We start from the raw sequence: 20,786 nt of genomic DNA, 5'->3' as shown, positions 1-20,786 counted from the left end.
CGTCAAGCCTCTATCTTTTTCGCGTGTCTCGTCAGGCTCCCAATTAAGAAGTAAGAATGTACTATCAAAACTAATTCTTATTTATTTAAATAAATATATACAGTTTATTGAACAAATAAATCACATTTCAGTAAATTCGTGGTCCAGACAAGCACACAACTGTACATCCTTAAAAAACCTAACCGAAGTTTGTGTTATTTATATATCGACGTGTAATATTCCTCTTCCAAATCGTATAAATCGGCGGCCATGTCGTCTCGCAAGGATGCTAACTTTTGATCGCATTCTGCTTGTTTTGTCCTAAATAATTTACTATTTTGTGCTATGGCTTCGTTCACAGATGGAAAATCGTTGAGTATCAAATACTGCTTTATATCGGAGACGAGCTTCATCAGGGATTCTCCCGCGCGAACGATATTCGCCGCCCTGACGTGCATTTCGTACGTGTCTTGTTCGCATTGTGTCATCCGAGATAACTGGGAATCGCCCTCTCCTTTCGCTAGCTTTATAATCTCTGTAAAATAACAATCAAACTAACTAAACGTCCGCGGATAATTAGAGGTTAGGTTTTAAATATCATTAGTACATTGAATAAAACCAATCGTTTAAGTTCAACAAAAATATCTATCAAGCAATAGGTCGTTATACTTGCATAACGTAACGTCGTTTTTTCATTAAAAAGCCATCGATTCTCTTATAATTATGTACCGCGCTAAAAGTGAGGTTATACAGTATACCTTCGAAATTCTCCAACATCGATTTCACATCCTCTTTTAACCTCGTTGTGTAAGACTTCAACAAAGCCTCCTTGCTTTGCGGCAATGCCCGCTGTGCTGCCATTATTTTAAATAAAAATTAACAGCCCTTTATTTACGACAACGAACTCCTCACGTCGCGACAACACGAACTGTTTAGGACGCTTCATAACGGGATCATAACAACGCCATTGGCTGATGCGATTTTACCGACCGAACCAAAATGGTCGCGAGGGCACCTCGATTCGAAATCTCTCGTAATCATCTCGGTAACGGGCGATCGCTCGTCTCTTTTAAAAGCACGGGAAATCTGAAAATTCGATTTTCAACGTGACCTTCGGTCACGAGTGAACCGTAAGGTCTAATCGTTTATATATTGATCTTCTAGAAGAAACCTAGGGCACAGAGCCACCCTATCCCCACTACGATCCTTGAAAGCCGGGATGAAATCAATAGAAAGCTCACGCGAACTCTCCGTCTTCGGTAAATTCATTCGCACGCGAAATTTCACGGCGTATCGCGCAGGGAGGAGCGTCGAGACCGGGCGAACGCGATGGAGAACGCGAACACACGATTTTAATGCCGCGTACGTCGCGTTTCGTTAGGGACACCGAGAATATCGGAACATTCCCTACAGTGCATCGCTCTCCGTTCGCAAAATCTCGAACGGTGGTAAAATCATCGTTCCACGGATTAGTGATTCTCGTTCGAAAACGATCAACGGTCAACGACGATGGCTGTGATTCGTGTAAAGAAAGTACGATACTCGGCATCGTGCTGTTGGGGTGTGTCGTAGGGCAAACAGAAAGTATAGAAGGTTTAAGCTTGCTCAATCGAATAAATGACAAAATCTGGCAAACGACGCGATGATAGGGCTTGTTATATTTTTAACATTGACGGCAGGGATCGGTGGTTCGTTACCTCCCGACGACGCCGACAATGTGTTGCATATCGGTGGTATTTTTCCCATACGAGGAAAGGGTGGATGGCAGGGTGGCCAGGCGAGTATTAATTTTTATTCTTTCTTAAATGTACTAAAGTTGCATCAGTTAACGTATACCTCGTTCAACAGGCTTGCATGCCAGCAGTGAACTTGGCTCTAGAGGATGTTAACCGTGAAAAAAATTTGTTACCTGGATTCATACTGAAGCTTCACTCGAACGATAGCGAGGTATACAAAATGTTTGTCGAGAAGTTTGAAAAGCATCGTAGGGAGATCACGATGGAGGAACTTCGTTAATTGATCATATGGTTGTTTCAGTGCGAGCCAGGACTCGGTGCCTCGGTGATGTACAATTTATTATACTATAAACCACACAAATTAATGTTGTTAGCCGGATGTAGTACGGTATGTACGACCGTCGCTGAAGCAGCGAAGATGTGGAACCTGGTAGTGGTGAGTGTCGATAACATTTGTTATTTGAATAGACAGACACGAAAAGAAAACTGACTTGTGTCGTCTTTAGTTGTGTTACGGTGCATCGTCTCCTGCGTTGTCGGATCGAAATCGGTTCCCGACGCTTTTCAGGACACACCCGTCAGCCACGGTGCACAATCCCACGAGAATTAAACTGTTGCAAAAATTTGGCTGGTCTCGAGTGGCAATCTTGCAGCAAGCCGAAGAAGTGTTCATATCTGTAACATCTCACTCTCGCACAAATCCGTTCAAATTTTCAAACATGGTAATTTATCGTCCTGTTTTCCCCTATGCTTATAGACCGTGGAAGATTTAGAGGCACGTTGCAAGGAAGCAGGAATAGAAATAGTTACGCGTCAGAGCTTCCTGTCCGACCCGTCGGACGCGGTGAGAAATCTGCGTCGCCAAGATGCCAGAATCATCGTCGGTTTGTTTTACGTGGTGGCCGCGAGAAGAGTTCTCTGCGAATTGTATCATCAGAATCTCTATGGCAAAAGTTACGTGTGGTTCTTCATCGGTTGGTACGAGGATAATTGGTTCGAGAAGAACTTGGACACGGAGGGAATCACGTGCACGATAGAACAAATGAGGCGCGCGGCTGAAGGACACTTGACCACCGAGGCTCTCATGTGGAATCAAAATAACGACACGACAATCAGCGGGATGACTTCCGAGGATTTTAGACAGAGATTAAACAAAGTGCTGAAAGAAAGCAGCTTCGACATCGATAACAATCACTACCCCGAAGGATATCAAGAGGCGCCCCTCGCTTACGACGCGGTTTGGTCGGTGGCGTTAGGTATGAATTCGAATTGCTACGTAAAAGTATCGGTCATAGAGGAGTTGAATTTTTACCACAGTTTTGTATTCTTCATATTTGAACCACAGCTTTCAATAAAACAATGGAGAAGCTGAGTAAGCAAGGGAAGAGCCTAAAGAACTTCACCTACACCAACAAGGAGATAGCAGACGAAATTTACTCGGCGATCAACTCCACTCAGTTTCTAGGGGTATCTGTACGTGACTCGGCTAGAACTAGAAATAAAACGAAGGCTTTATCTTTAATAAGAGGCCGATCTTTAATCGATCCTGTATGTGCTATAGGGATACGTTGCATTTAGTTCGCAAGGTGACAGAATCGCATTGACCCAAATCGAGCAAGTGGTCGATGGAAAGTACGTCAAGTTGGGATATTACGATACGCAAAGCGACAATCTGACTTGGAGGAATATGGAAAGGTGGATCGGTGGTAAAATACCTCAGGACAGGACCATCGTAAGGACCGTTCTAAGGACAGTCTCGTTGCCTTTGTTTATTTGCATGGGAACCATATCCTCGGTGGGAATCATAATAGCGCTGGCATTAATCATTTTTAATATATGGAACAGGCACAGAAGGTACATCCGCTCGTTTCATATTTATTTATTTCTTCCCGAAATATTTGAGAACACCGGCATCCCCCTTTCTAGGGTTATAATGTCGTCACATCCTGTGTGCAATACAATAATGCTTGTTGGAGTGATAGCGTGTCTGGTGTCGGTGTTTCTTTTGGGAATCGATGGTAGATTCGTCGCACCGTGGGAATATCCAGCTATCTGCCAGGCTAGATCCTGGATGTTATCTACGGGGTTTACTCTGGCGTTCGGCGCGATGTTTAGCAAAGTGTGGCGGGTCCACAGACTCACGACAAAGACGAAAGCCGATCAAGCGAAAGTAAGTAGCGGAGACAACGAGTCAACGCGCTCGATTGCTTGAAATCGTTTTAGAGAGTCACCCACGGTAATCACGTGCGATCGATTAACCGATTAACGATCTAATTAATGTTTCTAGTCACGCAGTGTGCCCGCCCCGTGCATGGTTTGCAGCTCCTGCTCGTATGACCCTCGACTTTAACGTATTCTCGATTCTTTCTAGTTGTTCATGGCTAAACAAAAAGTTTCGTCCATACAGAAGAAAGTTCAACCGTGGAAGCTGTATACGATGGTAAGCGGACTATTAGCGGTGGATATAGTGTTGTTAATCTCCTGGCAAGTATTCGATCCTTTGCAAAGAAAGATGGAAACCTTTCCGTTGGAGTCGTCTTCGTTCGGCGATGACGATGCAATGATCAGACCTGAGTTAGAACATTGTGAGAGCATACACAATAATATTTGGCTTGGTAAGCTCATCAACGCGAAACTTATCTTTGATTACCGAGCAACGATTATCATCTACGTCCTTCTTTTAGGTTTGGTTTACAGCTACAAAGGAATAATTCTGGTATTCGGACTGTTTTTGGCGTACGAAACGAGGAGCATCAAAGTTAAACAGATCAATGATTCCAGATACGTCGGGATGTCGATATACAACGTGGTTGTTCTCTGTTTGATCACAGCGCCGGTGACGATGGTGATTGCCAGCCAGCAAGATGCTAATTTCGCTTTCGTTGCACTCGCCATTATTTTCTGCTGTTTCTTAAGCATGGCGCTGATCTTTGTGCCTAAAGTGATCGAAGTGATCAGGCATCCAAAGGACAAGGCCGAATCTAAATACAATCCGGACGTGGGCATGTCGAAGGAAGACGAGGAAAGGTATCAGAAGCTCCTTAGCGAGAACGACGAGCTTCAGAAACTGATCGCCGCGGTAAGGAAACTTTTCACTGTTCGGCTTCAAGATTGGAATTGTCAACGATCGGCTGTTACGAAGAGCGGACAATTCTTTTGCAGAAGGAAGAAAAGATCAAACTTCTAAAACAGACGTTGGCCGAGCGAGACACGCTGAAAGGTGGCACCGGAAACGTTCCGAAGGACTCGTTGATAGTCGCCGATTTTGTAACCGGCGAGGGGACTTCGGATAGCGCAATCGGTGGGGGTATTTCTGTTTATACTCAATCATCTCGAGCTTCTGCTTCTGACTTTGAGTTTTCAGGATCGTACTTGTAGATTCGACGTGCGTTAAGTTTCTGTCCTTTCTGGCTGGATCGTAACGAATTTAAGAAACTGGGACCTAAACGGATAAAAGTACATATGTTGTTCTCTTCTTACGACGACGTTTACTTTTAAGTTCTTTCTAGAGGCTATCGAATCACGCGACGTATTCTCTCGTTGTTTATCTCTTTTTCGCAAAGTACTGTTACATACTATCGCACACCGTATGACACTCGTTGCAATTTTTAGTGAAACTTGGAAAGGGAAACTACGCACCAAAGTTCTGAAAAACAAACAGGCGGCTCGTTAGCTCGAGACAGCTTTGTTTCTAAGTTCATAGTTCGTAGGATGCGCTGCCTCCTCCCGAGACGGCGCACTCTGTGTCGTGTACTCGGTGTCTAGACGTATAAATGTTGGATGTATGTATATAACAAACAAAGTAATAGGTGTGCGTATGCGTAGTATGATTAGTAGCTCTCTGTGTAAAACAAATCCATACGCGCGAGATATTGTTAGGTATCATAGATCGCAAGTTGGCCTACGACTATCGCGCCGTTCTCGTTTACAACGATCTTTTTCGTTACCTATTATCGAGATTTTATTATTATACAGATATTTGTACAGAGAAGTTTTATCAAACGAACCAATTCTTAATTAAATCATGATTAGATAAATTTACACTAATCGCATTGGTCGCATAAATCGATTACGTAACACGGACCAAACACTTCGTAAAATATTTCCTGTTAATACTTTACGCAAAATACGCAATCGTCCGTGCATTATTATCGTGCATTGTATTGGTGCAAAACGCGACAATGCACGACGATCCGAATTTCTTCGCGCACGTTTACACGGGTCCAAGAACGAACAGAGAAACATAAAAGAAAGGAACGTTTTCGTTTATTCGCGAATATTATACGTTCCACACGAGGTACAAACGATCGCTTAAATTATTGGATATTGTATAATTTGAATCGCGATCCGTTTAGCCAAAACGTAAGAAGCATCGCGAACGTTTCGTTTGCCGCAGGCCTAAATCTTTCTACATAGTTCACGCATGATTTGCAACAATTGCAGTTAAATCTCGTTAGACGATAACCTGGTCGTTTCCGAGACAGCGAATCGATGCGAACCTCATGAAGTCTGCTCCCAAATTGTACGAAACGTTGCACGGTACGCGAAATTGGTGTTCGATCGCGGGCAACAAGGTACACACGTAAAACAGTGAACGTGCTAACGAGATTTAAACGCCAATTCAAACATTGCGCCATTCATAAATAATTTGGGAGTCTTGATGAGGTGGATCGACGTGCTTTATGCCCAGTTAACGCTTAATCTTTCAGATTGCACCCTCTGATGACTGATCTAAATGTAAAGGTGCTCGGATGCTTGAGTCTGATCAAATATTAATTATTTATGAATGGGCAAAGAAACTTTCTACGTTTACCCCGTATGATATCTGAGGGATTATCGTTTTTGAATTCTTCTTTTTAGAAACGGACCAGGTTGGCTGAACACAAGAGCCCCGTCGATTAGGATGACAAAAGCAATACGAGCAAACGAACGTACGAACGGGCTAAAAGCTCACGACAAAACGCTCTATTTCTCTTTCTCTTCTGAAACTAGTGTTAAATGTACACATGCGTAATTCCAGCGGAACTGCGTGTATTTATTTTGTGATCGGAAACAAACCGGAGATCGTGTTTGTAGCGATAAAAATTCAATTCAATCGTTGCATCGCCGATGAGTTATTTCGCCATGCATATCTCGTCTATAGAAGAGATTATTTCGTTGGAATGAGATCTCTTCAGAGAGGCGGCTTGGAAAAGCCCCTTGAATTTATAAATGTGCAATTCAGTTAACGTTACGATTTAGTCGAAACTTAAGATATCGTATCCAACAGGATATGTCCGAGGATTCTTTCAACGGAATGCCAAAGGTTCGAATTTTACAAACACGAACGTTGAAATATTTGAAAATCTTGAGTTCAGAAACTATTTCACGTTATCAATGGGAAAATAATGTGATTTGACTGCAATTCAAATTTTATCGGTACACAAGACGACTTACGTGTATGTATAACGTAGATTGAACAAGCCACGAAGCACAACTTTTTCGTACTTGCGTTTCAATTTCACCATTCCACGTATACATGACGTTTAGAGAGATTTTACGAACTTTTGTTGAATTGTTTCTAGTATAATCATTATTGCGCTCATCCACGTATTTTTTACTATATTTCTTCGATTGACTGTCGCGCGAATTGCGCCTGACTACTATATTATTATGCGATATACATATACTAGTCTTATCAAACTGTTAAAGAAAGTATCATATATATATACGTTAGAATATGGAGATATATTTATTTTTAAGTTTTTAAATTATAAAATTCGTTAAAAATTCATATTGTATCTGTTATTGATAACCCTGCGCTTATCGGAAAAGCGTTCGCTCTCGAATCCATTGATCGTTCACGGATCTTTGCTGTGTTACAGTTGCACAATCGAAACAATGTGCTTTCGAATTTAAAATCGGAAGTATTTAATTCGCGTGAATGCATCGTAATTTTACTATCGTGAACTTCAAAAAGTTTTCAGGAAACCGAACGAACTTTGTTTGAGAGATATTAGAGGACGACACGTATGGTTCTCTAAAGAAATACGTATATTTAATACATCATAGATCCATATGGCGATTATGAAAAATATGTAGTACAAATGAAATACAATTGTATTAAAAAATCAAATAAACTTAGTTACAATTTAAGGGCATGATTCTGCCGCGTATTGTGATTTGAATAATCAGCATTTAGCATGATCACGTGACATCGTGTCTGCACCAAAGCGGAAATTCGTATTCGCGGCGCATGTCAGCCGCCATATTCGTTACATTGTCGTTTATACGAAATTATAAGGCGCGCGCGGTAAATACTGTTTTCGTAATACGTCAAATTTAGTTCAATTTGAGAAATGTCATTTGGTACGGGATTCGGAGGAACAACTTCGACACCCGCTCCTGCGTTTAGCTTTGGTGCAACGGCTTCCACTACGGCGACACCAGTAAAACCAGGTAAGTCTAGTTTATAGGTTAAGTCACATTTCATCCGTTCTATGGTTACATGTGACCTTTTCAAACGTATTTTCAGCAAAGTTACCATTTTGTATTTTCCATTGGTCCGAAATCTATCATATGTCTTATAGTTTTTCCAAAATTTGGCTTCGTAGATATTCTTGGAATATCAATTCGAAGAACACTCTACTTTTCAATGTGCTGTTTCATCACAATGCTTACTCATAATATAATCAGCTTGTATTACATTTCTACGTCGCACGTTAATAATTCCTCAAGACTGTGACTATTCGATAAAAAGTTATTGCAAGTTTTATGCAAGTTTAATTTCTCAAAGAGCTAATGCTAGTTTTATTTGTAGTGGTTGAAAGTTTTCCTAGCAGAGGCTGATTCAGTCCTGTACATCCTGGCTCGCATTCCATGTTTCCCTTCCCAAAGAAATTATTTCTCCTCTTCGACTTGGTTACGATACATGCTGTAATACAGCATAATAACAATATTATAAAAAGAGCAGTTAATAAAGCAATTAAAACCGGCGAATGGCTGGAGGACTCTGTTGGTCGATAATATTCTTGCGTTGCCACAATAGCTTTTGCAAATGTAGATGTTTCTTGTATTCTTTGTGGAACTACGGTAGCAACTGTATCCTCCAAGTAAAACATTTCACTTGGAATTTTACCCATTGTTGTTATCATAACATCTGCTGTAACATCCTTCGCAAATTGCAATGAAACATGTTATAATTTATGCTATAATATAGAATGTAATAATATGTATAAAAAAATTCTAAAACATACTCCAATTGTTATATCTGTAGTACCAAATTCGTGCAACAATTCAGTAGAATAATCGACAGGTTCACCAACATGACGAAGTGCAACCTTCCTACCAGATATTGAAGCTATCTTTAACAATTTTTTAGCAAGTTGTCCATATTTGCTTCCCTATTTAATTTTATTAGTTGAATTAGATTTTCATTATACTTTTGCTTTATTAACAGTCTTACCTGATTTTGCTCATTTACATACGACATATTGCTTTTTGCTATGCAATTATCTATAATTCAGGATCTTTTAATAAATTTTTATCGTGTGAACACGAATTATACGATTTTTTCGATGCGTATGAACGCGCGTAGTCAAACTTTACGAACGAATATAGCGCAAATTATTATTGCGATCTCGTGCAAGACATTTCTATCATATACTAGTTTTTCTACTTGAAGCAGTTTCAAATCAGTAAAAACAAAAGTCAACTTCTCAGTAAGAAAATGGTGTACAACTTCATAATATATATGTATTATTTCGTAACCGGCGTATTTATGTATCTCGAGCGTCTCGTTTCTATATATATCGCTTATATATAGTTGTATGCTGTATCGTTATTAAATATTTCACATTTGAAACCAAACATTTTAGCAGGATTTGGAACGCCATCTTTCGGATTTAGTACGCCAGCTACCTCAGCACCAAGTCTCTTCGGTTCCTCTTCAACTCCAGCAACAGGAGGATTTGGAAGTGGTACCACTTTTGGTACACCAGCTGCAACTGGTTTTGGTAACACAGCAACAGGTGGTTTTGCCTCGGCACCTACTTTTGCTGCTTCTGGTACTAGTTTTGGAACTACTCCGGTGTTTGGCACACCTGCTTCATCGGGCACTGCATTCGGCACCACTTCTACTTTTGGTAGCACACCAGCCTCTACCACTGGATTCGGTGCATTTGGAACCACTACAACGTCCTCTTTAGGCTTCGGTGGTTTCAGTGGATTTGGAACTACAACAACCACCTCTGCGCCTTCCCTTTTTGGGGGATTTGGTACTACAAGTACAGCCCCCACTTTTGGTACATCTACAGGTTTTGGTGCTTTCGGCACAAAACCAACGGCAACAACTACAACCACTGGCTTCGGCGGTTTTGGTACAGGTTGGTGGTAACTGCACCATTCCTTTATTTATCAACGTATTTTTTACTCAGATTAAATTATCTATGCAGGCACAGGATTTACGGGGTTTGGATCTGGGTTAGCGCAGAATCAACAACAGTTTCAGCAACAACAACAGCAACCACAGCCCGCTAATACCATATCCGAAGCGTTATACAATGCCGTATTTAATTGCCAGTTATATAACGATGAACGTGACAATATTATCGCGAGATGGAACCTCATACAAGCTTTATGGGGAACTGGAAAAGCGTATTATTATATGAATGCTCCACCTATAGAGCTTAATCAAGAAAATCCACTATGTAGATTCAAAGCTATCGGGTACAGTCGGATGCCCGATGCTGATAACAACGACGGTCTGGTCGTACTTTGTTTCAATAAAAAGAAAAAAGATGTTAAAGAGGGCGAAGCACAATTGATCGGTTTTATGAATAATATTTTGGGAAATAAACCTAACTTATCGCTTACAATAGACAATATCAAAGCAACCGGAGAAGACAAAAGTCAGGTGACCATTTTTATCACTGAAAAAGGAATTACTGGAGCTCCAAGAAAAATCCCTGCCAGCGAGTTAGTTGCGTATTTATCGCAACCGATGCAGAAGCAACAATTAGTGCAAAATGGTGTAGAAGATATGTTACCTTTAGTGAAATTAGATCCCGCGCAGCTTAAGGAATACTTGGACAATCCGCCTTGTTCGATCGATCCACGATTATGGAAGCAGGCTCAACTGGACAATCCCAATCCAGAACTTTATATACCTGTGCCAATGATCGGCTTCCAACAAGTTAAACACAGGTTAAAGTGTCAAGAAGAAGAAACAACGAGGCACAGAAATTTCCTAGACATGGCGGCTGATGAAATACAAAGATTACAGAGACAACATACGGCGATACAAGCTAGATTAAAGGAACATCGGAGGACTCTGTTAGAACTACAACACAGGGTGTTGCAGGTATGTAAACGTATTTTCTGGTAATTATTTTAAATTGCGTACATTCTATTTATATATTTAAATATTTCTTCAGGTACTGGTACGTCAAGAAATTACACGTAAAGTTGGGTTGTCCCTGCAACCGGAGGAAGAAGTTCTAACACGTAGGTTCGAATCTATGCATTCCCAAGTTAGCGCCCCAACGCAGTTCAAAGGTAGAATTAGTGAAATGCTTTCTCAATTGAGAATGAGAAATCATATAGACACACAAAATCAGGAAAGGTATGCGATGGACCCCATAGCACAGGATGACATAAAAGCGGTACGTAAAGAAAATGTTTACGCAAAAGTTATTGAAGAATACATACGTAATCGATGCTTTCTTTTTTTTTATTAGTATCTAACAATGGAGCAACAGGGCATGGCACAACTTATAGCAACGATAAACTCCGATCTAGAAAGTTTGAAAATTATTAAAGACGGCATGTCTGAACTCTTAATGAGTCATAATATATCGTGAGAATTATGTATAGCAACGCAATTTTCTTGCGTATTTTTGTCAACATACTTGAAGAGATATGGTCATTATTATCGCCGATAATAAGATTGTAAATCCAAGTAACAACAGAGATACCGCACCTCCGTAAAATTGGTGCCATATTCATTCTGAATCTACTTCCTAACTGCAACTGTTGATCTTTTTTATTATGAGTTAAACACGTGTCTTTGCGATGTTAAATTTTATTTTGCTCGAAGATAACGTTTATCAATTATGATAATTTGCCACGTATTAAATGTATCGAGACAACCTGTTTTGGCGATATTTAAAAAGAGAGAAGTTTTTTATAGGCCTGACGGCGATTCATATTCTTTTGCTGATGTTATCAGAAATGCGGTTATACAATACTTCCGACATCGAGGGTAAGATGAAACTTGTTATGTGCTAAGAAAAAAAAATAAACATTTTTTACATAAATAATGTTTTTATTGAATAGTTTAATGTCGTTAAACACGCTTTTCTCATTGCAGTACTTTCCTTCATACGTCTAACATCTTGAATACCTTATACATAATACAACTTTATATACATATTATACATAGACGTTGAACATTACATATGGGATCACTTCTTTCAGACATATTATGATACAGCGGTCGCTTGACCGTAACGTTACTTGGGAGTTTTATGAAACACGTACCTCGCATGTTCTCATTTACTTTACTCTATTTTGTTTGTTAGCTTTTGGTTTAACGTATGTATATACAGGTATCGACGATGATTTCGTTCTAGACGATCGTTCGAACTACCCGTAAATCTAAATCTGAGACTCTTCTAATTACGTTGCTAAAGGAGTTATTAACGAATTAAGATTGAGCAAACCTCATTCGATATCAAACTATCTCTGCTTTTACTAACTTCATCGTTCGATAGACATTAACGTATTACAATATATTTGGCTTCACAGTCTAACGAAAACGGACAACTTTCTTTTCGCCAACAACAACCTTCCTTCAAACCGATACATTTTATCAACCTTTTTACCTCCCTCTACTATTAATCAACTTTTATAGTTTTTAGTTATCATCGAATCGAATAAACCAGGCAAAAGCAATGATCCTCAAACGTTTTATACAGCCTCGCTAATCTCGAAAAACTAATTTGATGTAAAATGACGGAAGTAGAAACCATGGCCCGAATAGAAATTCAAAATCTCCAATGTTCAAAGTCGCCCTGGATTTATAAAAAATATCGAATAAGACGTTACGACCTAAGAATATTTTTAAATTATAAAAATAGACTCGCTGAAGAGTACGAAGACTCAAGGCACTCGATTCCAGGACGGCCTCGAAGATGTTCGTACCCCGGCCACGGTCGGTAGTTCAAGATGACTGCTTCTCCAGAATTTAAAAAATTCATCAATTCGTTGCGAGAATGATATAACTACGAAGTTCTGAGCGTACTAATTTTACTCGTTGCAACGCTAACTTCAATACGACGTGAAAAATTCTCCTTATTTATTGATTGTCAAATCCAATGGAAGATCCTGCTCCATCTCTACCACATTCTCGTTCTTAACTCGAAGATCTTGTCCGCAGGTATTGTTCGTGTCCACGATGTTGCCCCACATATTCTGTAATCCGTATTGCAGATCCACCGTGCCCAACAGGTGTCTGAACAGAGGATTCTGCGTCTTGAGGATTAAATCCGACAGGATCTTCGTTTTCTCCAAGATATTGTCGTTACTGTGCACGCAACACTTGTGACGGCAACAGCAATCGGTGGTGTCTTTGCATATATCCTCCTTGGCCGGTATTTGCTCGACCTCCATTTTCAGGTCTTCCGCTCGTTTTATCACAGAATGTCTCACTGGATCGCAAATGACGACGTTCTCCTTTTTGCAGGGCGTGCTGTTGATAATCGACTCGATGTTCCTGTAATCGACCGTGCTGACCTTACTGGGGCATTCGATGGGTTCCTCGATTTTGATGGGCGTCGACTGCATTCCGATATGAGGCAACGTGTCGGGGACATGGTGCGGACTGGTCTGAGGCGAGACCGACTGAACCGATTGAGGTGGGCTCTCCTTGATGATCGGGTTGTTGGATACGTACATAGGATTCACCTGAATTCTGTCCGGTATTATGTAACTCTCGTCATAAATTCTCGGATAGATCTTCACTTCTTGTTCGTAGGTTTTCCTCGGCGTGATGTGCTCCTGTTCCTTTCGCTGATCTTGCAGATTGTACATGTTATTCCACTCGACGAAATTCCTTTGCTCCTCGAAGCTATTGCTGGCCTTTGGACTAGACCCTGATATACTGCTCTCGATGCTGCTGTCTTTCTTGTCGGACGACTCGGAATGGGTACTGCTGCTCTGCTTCTCCGGCGTTACGGTATCGAATCTCGCCTTCTCCTGCGAATTGTTTTCCTCGAAACTCTTCTCCTGCACCTTGTCGTTATTATTCACGTAGTGTCTGTAGGTTTTCACGTGTTTACGCAGGGAGGAGGGATCGGTGTACCTCTTGGGACAGCCAGGTACCTTGCAGCAGTAAGGCTTGTCCACGGCGTGAGTTCTGGTGTGCTTGAACCTGTCCGAGGAGTTGGAGTAAGCTTTGTTGCAGCCTTCGACGGGGCAGACGTAAGGGCGTTCACCGGTATGAGAACGAGCGTGAATCTTCAGGTTTTCCGCTCTGCTGAAGCTTTTGTCGCATTGGAAACAGTGATGCGGTTTCTCGTTCGTGTGCGTTCGAACGTGGACCAGCATCTTGTACCTGGACGACGAAAGGAATAGCGAGGTAAAACTGGAAACTCGATCGGTTTTAAATTCTAGAATAATAAGAAGAAGGTTTTACCTGGCGTTAAATCCACGTTCACCTCTGGCGCATCCTTCCCAGCCGCAGTAAAAAAGACCACGTGGTCCCGGCGCGGCATGAAGTCGCGCAACGTGTCCTGCCAGCTGTTCCAAGGATGTGAACCAACGACCACAATTTTGCCATCTGCGAATTGGAGCAAGACGCGTTAGCCTTTGGTCTCGCCAGTACAATTTTAATTCGACTCGCTGTGCCGTCCGTCAGCATCGGGAACGTAAGTAACTACGTATTAAGCGATCGCACGGGAATAGTCGCGAAACGTTTAGGGCTATTGATCTTTGATCGCTGGATCGTTCCTATCAATCGTGCCGTTCATAAGATGATTATCGTTTAAGGCCAATATCTCGAATCTTGTATTCTTCCCGTCAATCGATCTATTTATATTACTTATTCTCCCTGTCGCTCATATACCGGGAATTTCTAAATATAACCAACACGCGCGGGAAGGATCGCCCCGTGCATCTTGATCGTTCGATCGATTCGCGCGTCGCCTATCCCAACGCTTCGAACTCGAGAGAAACGGCCGTAAAACCTTCGAAAAGTCGCTTCGAGATCGACTCGGGTTCTTCCCTGGTTCTCAAGGTTGCGCCGCCAGCAGCATGCTATCACGTGAACCAGAGTCTCGACGTGCATAAACGTAAATAGCGGGATTGAAACGACGCGACGCGGGCGTTCGGTTAAAATATCGACGCGCGATTTACGTCAAGAACATCCGTTCAACCGACCAATTGATACCAATTCCGTCCGTTGTACAATTGGCGTCGCTTGACACCAGTTTATCTGGACGCATGGGCTTTGGTACTATCACAGCGAACGACGTCGCATCCGTGAACGATATGCTCGCGTAAAAGGTTGTGTGGATCAAGGCGACGACAGCTAATCCCTCGGAACCGCTCTTACATACTCGCGTAATCTCCGGTAGAATTTTCTCGCTTTTATCAGACTCACGTTCGCGATCCTGCGATTTCACGGAAAATTGAGCGTTTATCGAATTTCAAGGAAAACGAGGAAGATTCGGCGTGTGACGCGTACGAGCATCGCAACGTTACAACGATGCGACGACAACATCGTCCACAATTGCCACGGTGATAACAAAGCAGGCATTCCCGAGTGCACGAGGCTACCACATGCAAAGCGCGAGCACGTAACAAGCTGTTGACGCGATAAACGATCGCACCGTTTCGCCAGCCAAAATCTTCTGAACGAAGTAGAGCGTGAATCGAGCTCGCGTATGCCACCTTACCGTGTAATCGCGTATCGTTTCATTTCAGGGTTATCGAAATTTGACATTTTCCTCTAGTATTGTAATCACTTAGATACGATAACCGCTCCGATATTTTGCCATCCCCCCCGCTGGCTTTACGTATTTTTATAGTTTGTTCTTTCCTTCCTTTTCCAACTCGTGGCTCTCGCTTGCTGGATTCTTGTTCAAGTTTGTGAAACTTAGGCGATAAGGTGTTTCCCTCGATCGATTCACGCGAATTTCGATCGAAGAACCAGGCTGCTAGACAACTTTAGAGCCTCGGTGGAATCTAGCGGCAAGGGGAGAGCAAAGAAAGAGAAGGAGAGATATAGAAAAAGAGCAGAGTGCCGTTTGATATCGCGACGGATACGGGAAACTGGTTAGAACCGGAATGGGACGCGTGCTGCGAACGTAACCGCGCGCGCGCGCGCGCGCCACAGATAAATTAGCGTCACTTAAGAGAGTCGCGCGTGAATTGCGCGCGTTTCGCGTAGAAACTCATCGTCGGTGACCATCGTCGACTAAAAACGTTCTTCGCGTGAAAAAGGCGAAGCGAGTCGTTCGGGCGAAGGACGAGGGAAAGAGAACGTAATTGCGCATCAAGCTACTTTTCTGATAACGCGATGCACAAGCGAAAATCCGCGTTCGATTTAGATAACGATCGCGTATACAGAAATTCTGTTGCGGACAAGCGTACGGTAACACTGGGTGTTGGCAAAATATCTTTGCTACTCGATCGAACAGCGTTTCGAACTGTCTCTGAAAGTTTGTAACGAAACTCTAGCTTAGGACTATTTTAGAATCGAAATAGCGATGTATAATTTACCTGCATTTTAGTTGAGCGTTTTCGCCACGTCGAATGGAGCCAAGTTCCAAGCTGGAGTTGGAGGCGTCCGAGTCGCTGTGAGCTGGACTAGGTGGTCCACCGTTTGCCAAACCATCCGGCGAGACTCCCAAACCCGGTATCACAGCCGACGGGGAAGTTGCGAGTTCTTCCTCGATCGGCATGCTTCGTGGCCAAACCGGAAGGTCCAGCGGTGCTTGTTGTTGCAGGCTGAGGCTCTCGTAGTAGCTGGGGTTTGGGCTGGTCGAGTAACCGGAAATCGGGCTGTAAAAACCCGGCACCACTCCTAGCAGCGTGCCCGGATAGCGAACAGAGCCGTACGGACCAACGTGGCTTGGCATTCTACCCGGAACGTAAACGATCATGTTTATTCTTTCTTGTATTTATCTGTTCCCTTTAATTTCGTTATGTCGAGCAACTCGCCAATTTGATCGAAAAACGTGCAAATTTCCCTGATCGCCGTGTACGTTGTCTGGATCAACGAGAATTATGGTGAGAAAGGATCGAAAAAATTGAGAAACTATCGTGTTCACTTTGGTAGACAATTTGATAGAATTTGGAATGGTTTTGGAGGGTGGAAAAGAACACGTTGAAATACGTAAGTTTTAGGAATGTAATTTTGTTTCATCGGCTGCCTATATCTATCTGGCTGTGATCGACTCGTGCCACCAGTTGATCGGAATCGTCCTTTCCTCGAATCGCGACCTCAAACGCCTTCGAAAATGTCGTCTTATCAACGAGTTTCGAAGGTGACGTCTCGTTTACCTCAATTCGTAACGAACAGAGGGAACGATCGGCGCATCGATGAAAATCGTGAACAAGACTTTCCAGGTCTTGCCGTATCCTCGTAGGCTCTCTTTCGAACCTGGTCGCGCTTTCGATTCCGTTTCCTGAACACCGTCGCCAACGACAAGTCGAGCACGGCACAGTACGCTCACATACACACTTTCGCCGTAGCGCGCACACTTTTATCGCACTTAGTCCGAGTCCGTATCGTCAGATGTATTTGAACCGGTTCGACTTGAGTATACGGTAGCTCAGGAATTGTTTGCTGTACTCGATCGAGAACATAACTAGGCTGGCCCGTGACAGACTCATCAAACGCGAGCACCCTTTCCTCGTGCAGGCCGTCGCTTTCGCCGAACGATACCACCGATTCGATTTGCGACTCCGATCGAATCGACTTGAGGCTTCCGTGGCGCACGGAACAGCCCCCTCTGATGCCTAATGCTGGTCTGTCAAACGTTCCAGAGATCGGTTCCTGTCGACGCTAGAACAACGTCGCCTCCATCTTTTCGTTTCTCTTTCCTCGTATCTCGTCGCTCGATCTCTCGCTGCCTCGACTTCCCTCTTTATCTTGGAGCAAAGATCTCGGCTTCGGTTGGCAGCGTGACGCGTCGATGATCGGGTGATCAGAGTTACCCCCCAGGGACGTGGATGAATCGCGTACCACGGTGGTCGACTACTGGCGCAGACGCGTATCGATGATCCACGTCGAGTAACTTAGGAGCCAAAGACTGATAGACAGAGAGCGCGGAGCGTAGAACAGAGAAGGGAGAAGAAAGGCAGTCGAAGAACAAGAGGAAGCCGTCTGTTGCGAAAAGGCTGCAACGAACGTGGAACTAATGTCAACGACGAACCAGCCGCTTTATATATAGCCGCGCTATCGTCGCCGATAACGTCCCACGCCTCTCCGCCCGGGCGCACCAACACACCGACGTTGATAACAACCGACTGCAATGCGTCAGTGGACGGAACCGTGTGGACTTACCGATATCTTCGAAAGCAACGTTGGATAACTCGTTATGTTACGGAAGATGAAAACGGCGCCAGTTTTGCCAACATTTGGAATTTACAGCACGATCGATGATTGTTCGTCGATTTATACGAACATTTCGTCGAGTAACTTTTCTTCTTTATTCTCTAAATTTACACGTCCAACAACGAAAGAATATATCGTTATTCCCAAAATCTTCTAATTTGTCGTGTCTTCGAGCAACGTACGACCGCTAAAGTTTCGAGGAATCGTAGAGAATCGTCAAGCTATCTTGAAATAACTCGGAATTCTTAAAAGTCGGACGTCAGCTGGATTATTCGAACGACGCCACGTTTAATCGTCGGTAGCGGCTTCTGAATCGATCTGTAACCAGTCGTTGCATCGAAAACCGATGGTTCTGTGCCTTGAGCGAGGAAAAATACGACGACAGGTGCTACAATCATTTAGGATTCGCACCCGTGAATCCTATTCAAAGTATCTCTTTCCCCGCCAAGTGGATGAGAACAAAGTTCTGCGTAGGTATCTCCGAGAAGCCTGCGCGACGTTATCGCGACTCGCATTAACGCGTTGCCGCGAATGGGCGCTCGCAAGCTGAGTCAATAGACCTCGACTCGAGTAATTCCCTCCCACAAGTCAAAATTTCAGCATCGCGAGTAGCACGTGGTCGCACCGTGGGTGGCCCCCCTCGCGCTAACGTTTCAAAATCCTTCGTCGGACCAAGGTCTCGTCGCCACTATGCGCGAACGCGTGTTTTCCCTAATCGTATCGTAACGATGTTAACGATCGTGATCGAAACAATTAGTCGCGATCGCGATTCGATCGACGATATAATCGGGGACCAGCCAGCCGATTCCTGAACGGAGAATTGCGTCGATAAAAGTTAGAACAGAGGGATCGTGAACCGATCGTCACGTGGCCGGTTCTATCGAAAGAACTTGCGAAATAAAACGCGTCGAGTACGTTGGAATCGCGACGATTTCAAGGAAGAAGAAGGAAGGAATTTGACACGGATTAGCGACGGGCAAATAAAGCCAGGACCCCCTCTACGAAGTTTTTCAGTGGAACAAGCAGCGAGGTGCGTCGCAGTAAACGTCTGACGTCGAGTCTCGGGCTATCTTAACGAAGAAAAAATTTCGAGTTACGCAAGTGTTCTCGTCACGGACCACCAATCGCGGCGGCTAGTCGTCTCGCAAGCGCTGCCGGATTCGTGGTATCGAACAGATTACACGAAACTAATCGCGTTCGATGCGAGTAAAGGGCAGCTGTTCGTAGCTGGAATATGTCCGTGGGTGCATTCGGACCGGTCGAGACGATCGATTCGAGCCCGTTTCCGTTGATGGACCGACCTTGAATTTATTCCGATCCTCTAGCGTTCGATCATCGCGCGCAAACAACCTTGCGTGCGACTGAAAAGATCAACGAGCCGTCAATAATCATCGTGGGTTCGATCATGGGTCGAGTGATCGCGTATCTCTCGTATTACAGACTTAACCGACTCGGATCGTATCTACGACGATTCTCAACGTTACCGAAAATATCTTAGAAATGTCAATGGAAATATCGATAAACTATAGTGTGTCAAGGTTACGATTACGAGAATCATCTGGCTTTTGCTTTCGAACGAGCAAACAAGAATTGCTTACGAAACTATCTTCGAGTGGAAAGCGACGTTTCCGCAGCAGATGCGCGCCAACCGACCCTGAACGTTACGATAAATGGACCATTCTTTGCGAAATGAAAAATCGAACGTCGCTGTTCGCTCATTCCCCACGGTTCGATCTTTCGCGAACAAAACCAGGGAAACTAGGCGAGATTTGTGACCCTTCAAAAGCGGGCGAGCTTTACGCTCCATGAGAAAATTTTCGACACCCTTCACAGCGTTCTCCGGAGACGATTCTTCGATTAATTTTACCACGTTTCCTTTGTTGCAGGGAAAATTTTGGATTTTCGCGTGCAACTGCCTGTTTGCCAATTTCGGATCGAACGGTCTGCGGCCTTCACGCAGTAATTTATCGACGCGAGACGATGGACGTTTCTTCGTCAGGATGCTAATCGAACGGCAATCTAATCTGGAATCGCGGGTCAGAATTGGTCTCGTGCGCGTTGGTAAACAAGCACCAGAGTCAAGATCAAGATCCACCTGTTGCTATCAGCGGCAGTGGTTCTCAACCGGTTTTTAAGGCAAACTTTCGTTATACCATCTTTTCTTCTTTCTTATCTGTATCTGTATCGCGACGAAAACATTCTATTTCGATAGATTTACCCGTTAAATAACACGGGGTAATCCAGACAAAGAATGGCGATGCATTTTTTATATCGCCGTGTTGTTTGCATTTCTTTAACGTTACGTTTATCGGATTTTTCTGGATGATCGATCGTGCCAGCGGGCTACTCGAGATTGTCGAAGAACCGATGCTCACAACCTTCGTAAGAGGGGAAAAGCTATCTACGTGAGAAGTGGCACATCTCGCTGCTCGTTAGATAAGAACACCGCGGGTGGTGGCTCTCCGGTATTG

The 20,786-nt window shown here is 43.4% G+C and overlaps 5 protein-coding genes across 10 annotated transcripts; 2 read left to right on the top strand and 3 right to left on the bottom strand.

The window, feature by feature from the left end:
• Positions 1–59: 59 nt before the first annotated feature.
• On the bottom strand, positions 60–946 carry LOC122566338 (mediator of RNA polymerase II transcription subunit 22-like). The gene is made up of 2 exons (XM_043723448.1): positions 738–946; positions 60–514 (listed from the first exon to the last, which is right to left on the bottom strand). Exons 1-2 carry the CDS (start codon positions 838–840, stop codon positions 195–197), a joined length of 423 nt encoding a protein of 140 aa, XP_043579383.1. The 5' UTR covers positions 841–946; the 3' UTR covers positions 60–194.
• Positions 947–1,098: 152 nt separating this feature from the next.
• Positions 1,099–7,782, top strand: LOC122566334 (gamma-aminobutyric acid type B receptor subunit 1). 4 transcript variants are annotated; one of them, XM_043723441.1, is made up of 12 exons: positions 1,099–1,756; positions 1,828–1,926; positions 2,017–2,151; positions 2,222–2,392; positions 2,473–2,971; positions 3,061–3,188; positions 3,277–3,569; positions 3,642–3,885; positions 4,087–4,330; positions 4,400–4,794; positions 4,878–5,016; positions 5,080–7,778. In XM_043723441.1, the coding sequence occupies exons 1-12, from the start codon at positions 1,622–1,624 to the stop codon at positions 5,091–5,093; spliced, it is 2,496 nt and encodes an 831-aa protein (XP_043579376.1). In that variant the 5' UTR covers positions 1,099–1,621; the 3' UTR covers positions 5,094–7,778. The 4 variants fall into 4 exon arrangements, with proteins under 4 accessions (XP_043579376.1, XP_043579375.1, XP_043579374.1 ...); XM_043723440.1 differs by having other exon boundaries at positions 6,576–7,776; XM_043723439.1 differs by having other exon boundaries at positions 4,123–4,330; positions 4,878–7,782.
• Positions 7,783–7,923: 141 nt separating this feature from the next.
• On the top strand, positions 7,924–12,010 carry LOC122566335 (nuclear pore complex protein Nup54-like). Of its 2 annotated transcripts, none has more exons than XM_043723443.1 (5): positions 7,924–8,153; positions 9,575–10,078; positions 10,148–11,055; positions 11,129–11,356; positions 11,432–12,010. In XM_043723443.1, the coding sequence occupies exons 1-5, from the start codon at positions 8,054–8,056 to the stop codon at positions 11,552–11,554; spliced, it is 1,863 nt and encodes a 620-aa protein (XP_043579378.1). In that variant the 5' UTR covers positions 7,924–8,053; the 3' UTR covers positions 11,555–12,010. The 2 variants fall into 2 exon arrangements, with proteins under 2 accessions (XP_043579378.1, XP_043579377.1); XM_043723442.1 differs by having other exon boundaries at positions 9,572–10,078.
• LOC122566337 lies at positions 8,460–9,563 on the bottom strand. Its single transcript, XM_043723446.1, has 3 exons — positions 9,160–9,563; positions 8,951–9,097; positions 8,460–8,866 (listed from the first exon to the last, which is right to left on the bottom strand). Exons 1-3 carry the CDS (start codon positions 9,184–9,186, stop codon positions 8,477–8,479), a joined length of 564 nt encoding a protein of 187 aa, XP_043579381.1. The 5' UTR covers positions 9,187–9,563; the 3' UTR covers positions 8,460–8,476.
• Positions 11,998–18,247, bottom strand: LOC122566336 (zinc finger protein GLIS1-like). 2 transcript variants are annotated; one of them, XM_043723444.1, is made up of 3 exons: positions 16,476–18,247; positions 14,389–14,532; positions 11,998–14,307 (listed from the first exon to the last, which is right to left on the bottom strand). In XM_043723444.1, exons 1-3 carry the CDS (start codon positions 16,856–16,858, stop codon positions 13,047–13,049), a joined length of 1,788 nt encoding a protein of 595 aa, XP_043579379.1. In that variant the 5' UTR covers positions 16,859–18,247; the 3' UTR covers positions 11,998–13,046. The 2 variants fall into 2 exon arrangements, with proteins under 2 accessions (XP_043579379.1, XP_043579380.1); XM_043723445.1 differs by lacking the exon at positions 16,476–18,247 and adding an exon at positions 15,650–16,335.
• Positions 18,248–20,786: the final 2,539 nt, after the last annotated feature.

Source organism: Bombus pyrosoma, linkage group LG3 (assembly GCF_014825855.1).
Source record: "Bombus pyrosoma isolate SC7728 linkage group LG3, ASM1482585v1, whole genome shotgun sequence".
NCBI lineage: Eukaryota > Metazoa > Arthropoda > Insecta > Hymenoptera > Apidae > Bombus > Bombus pyrosoma.
This window is presented reverse-complemented; position numbering and strand designations above follow the sequence as displayed.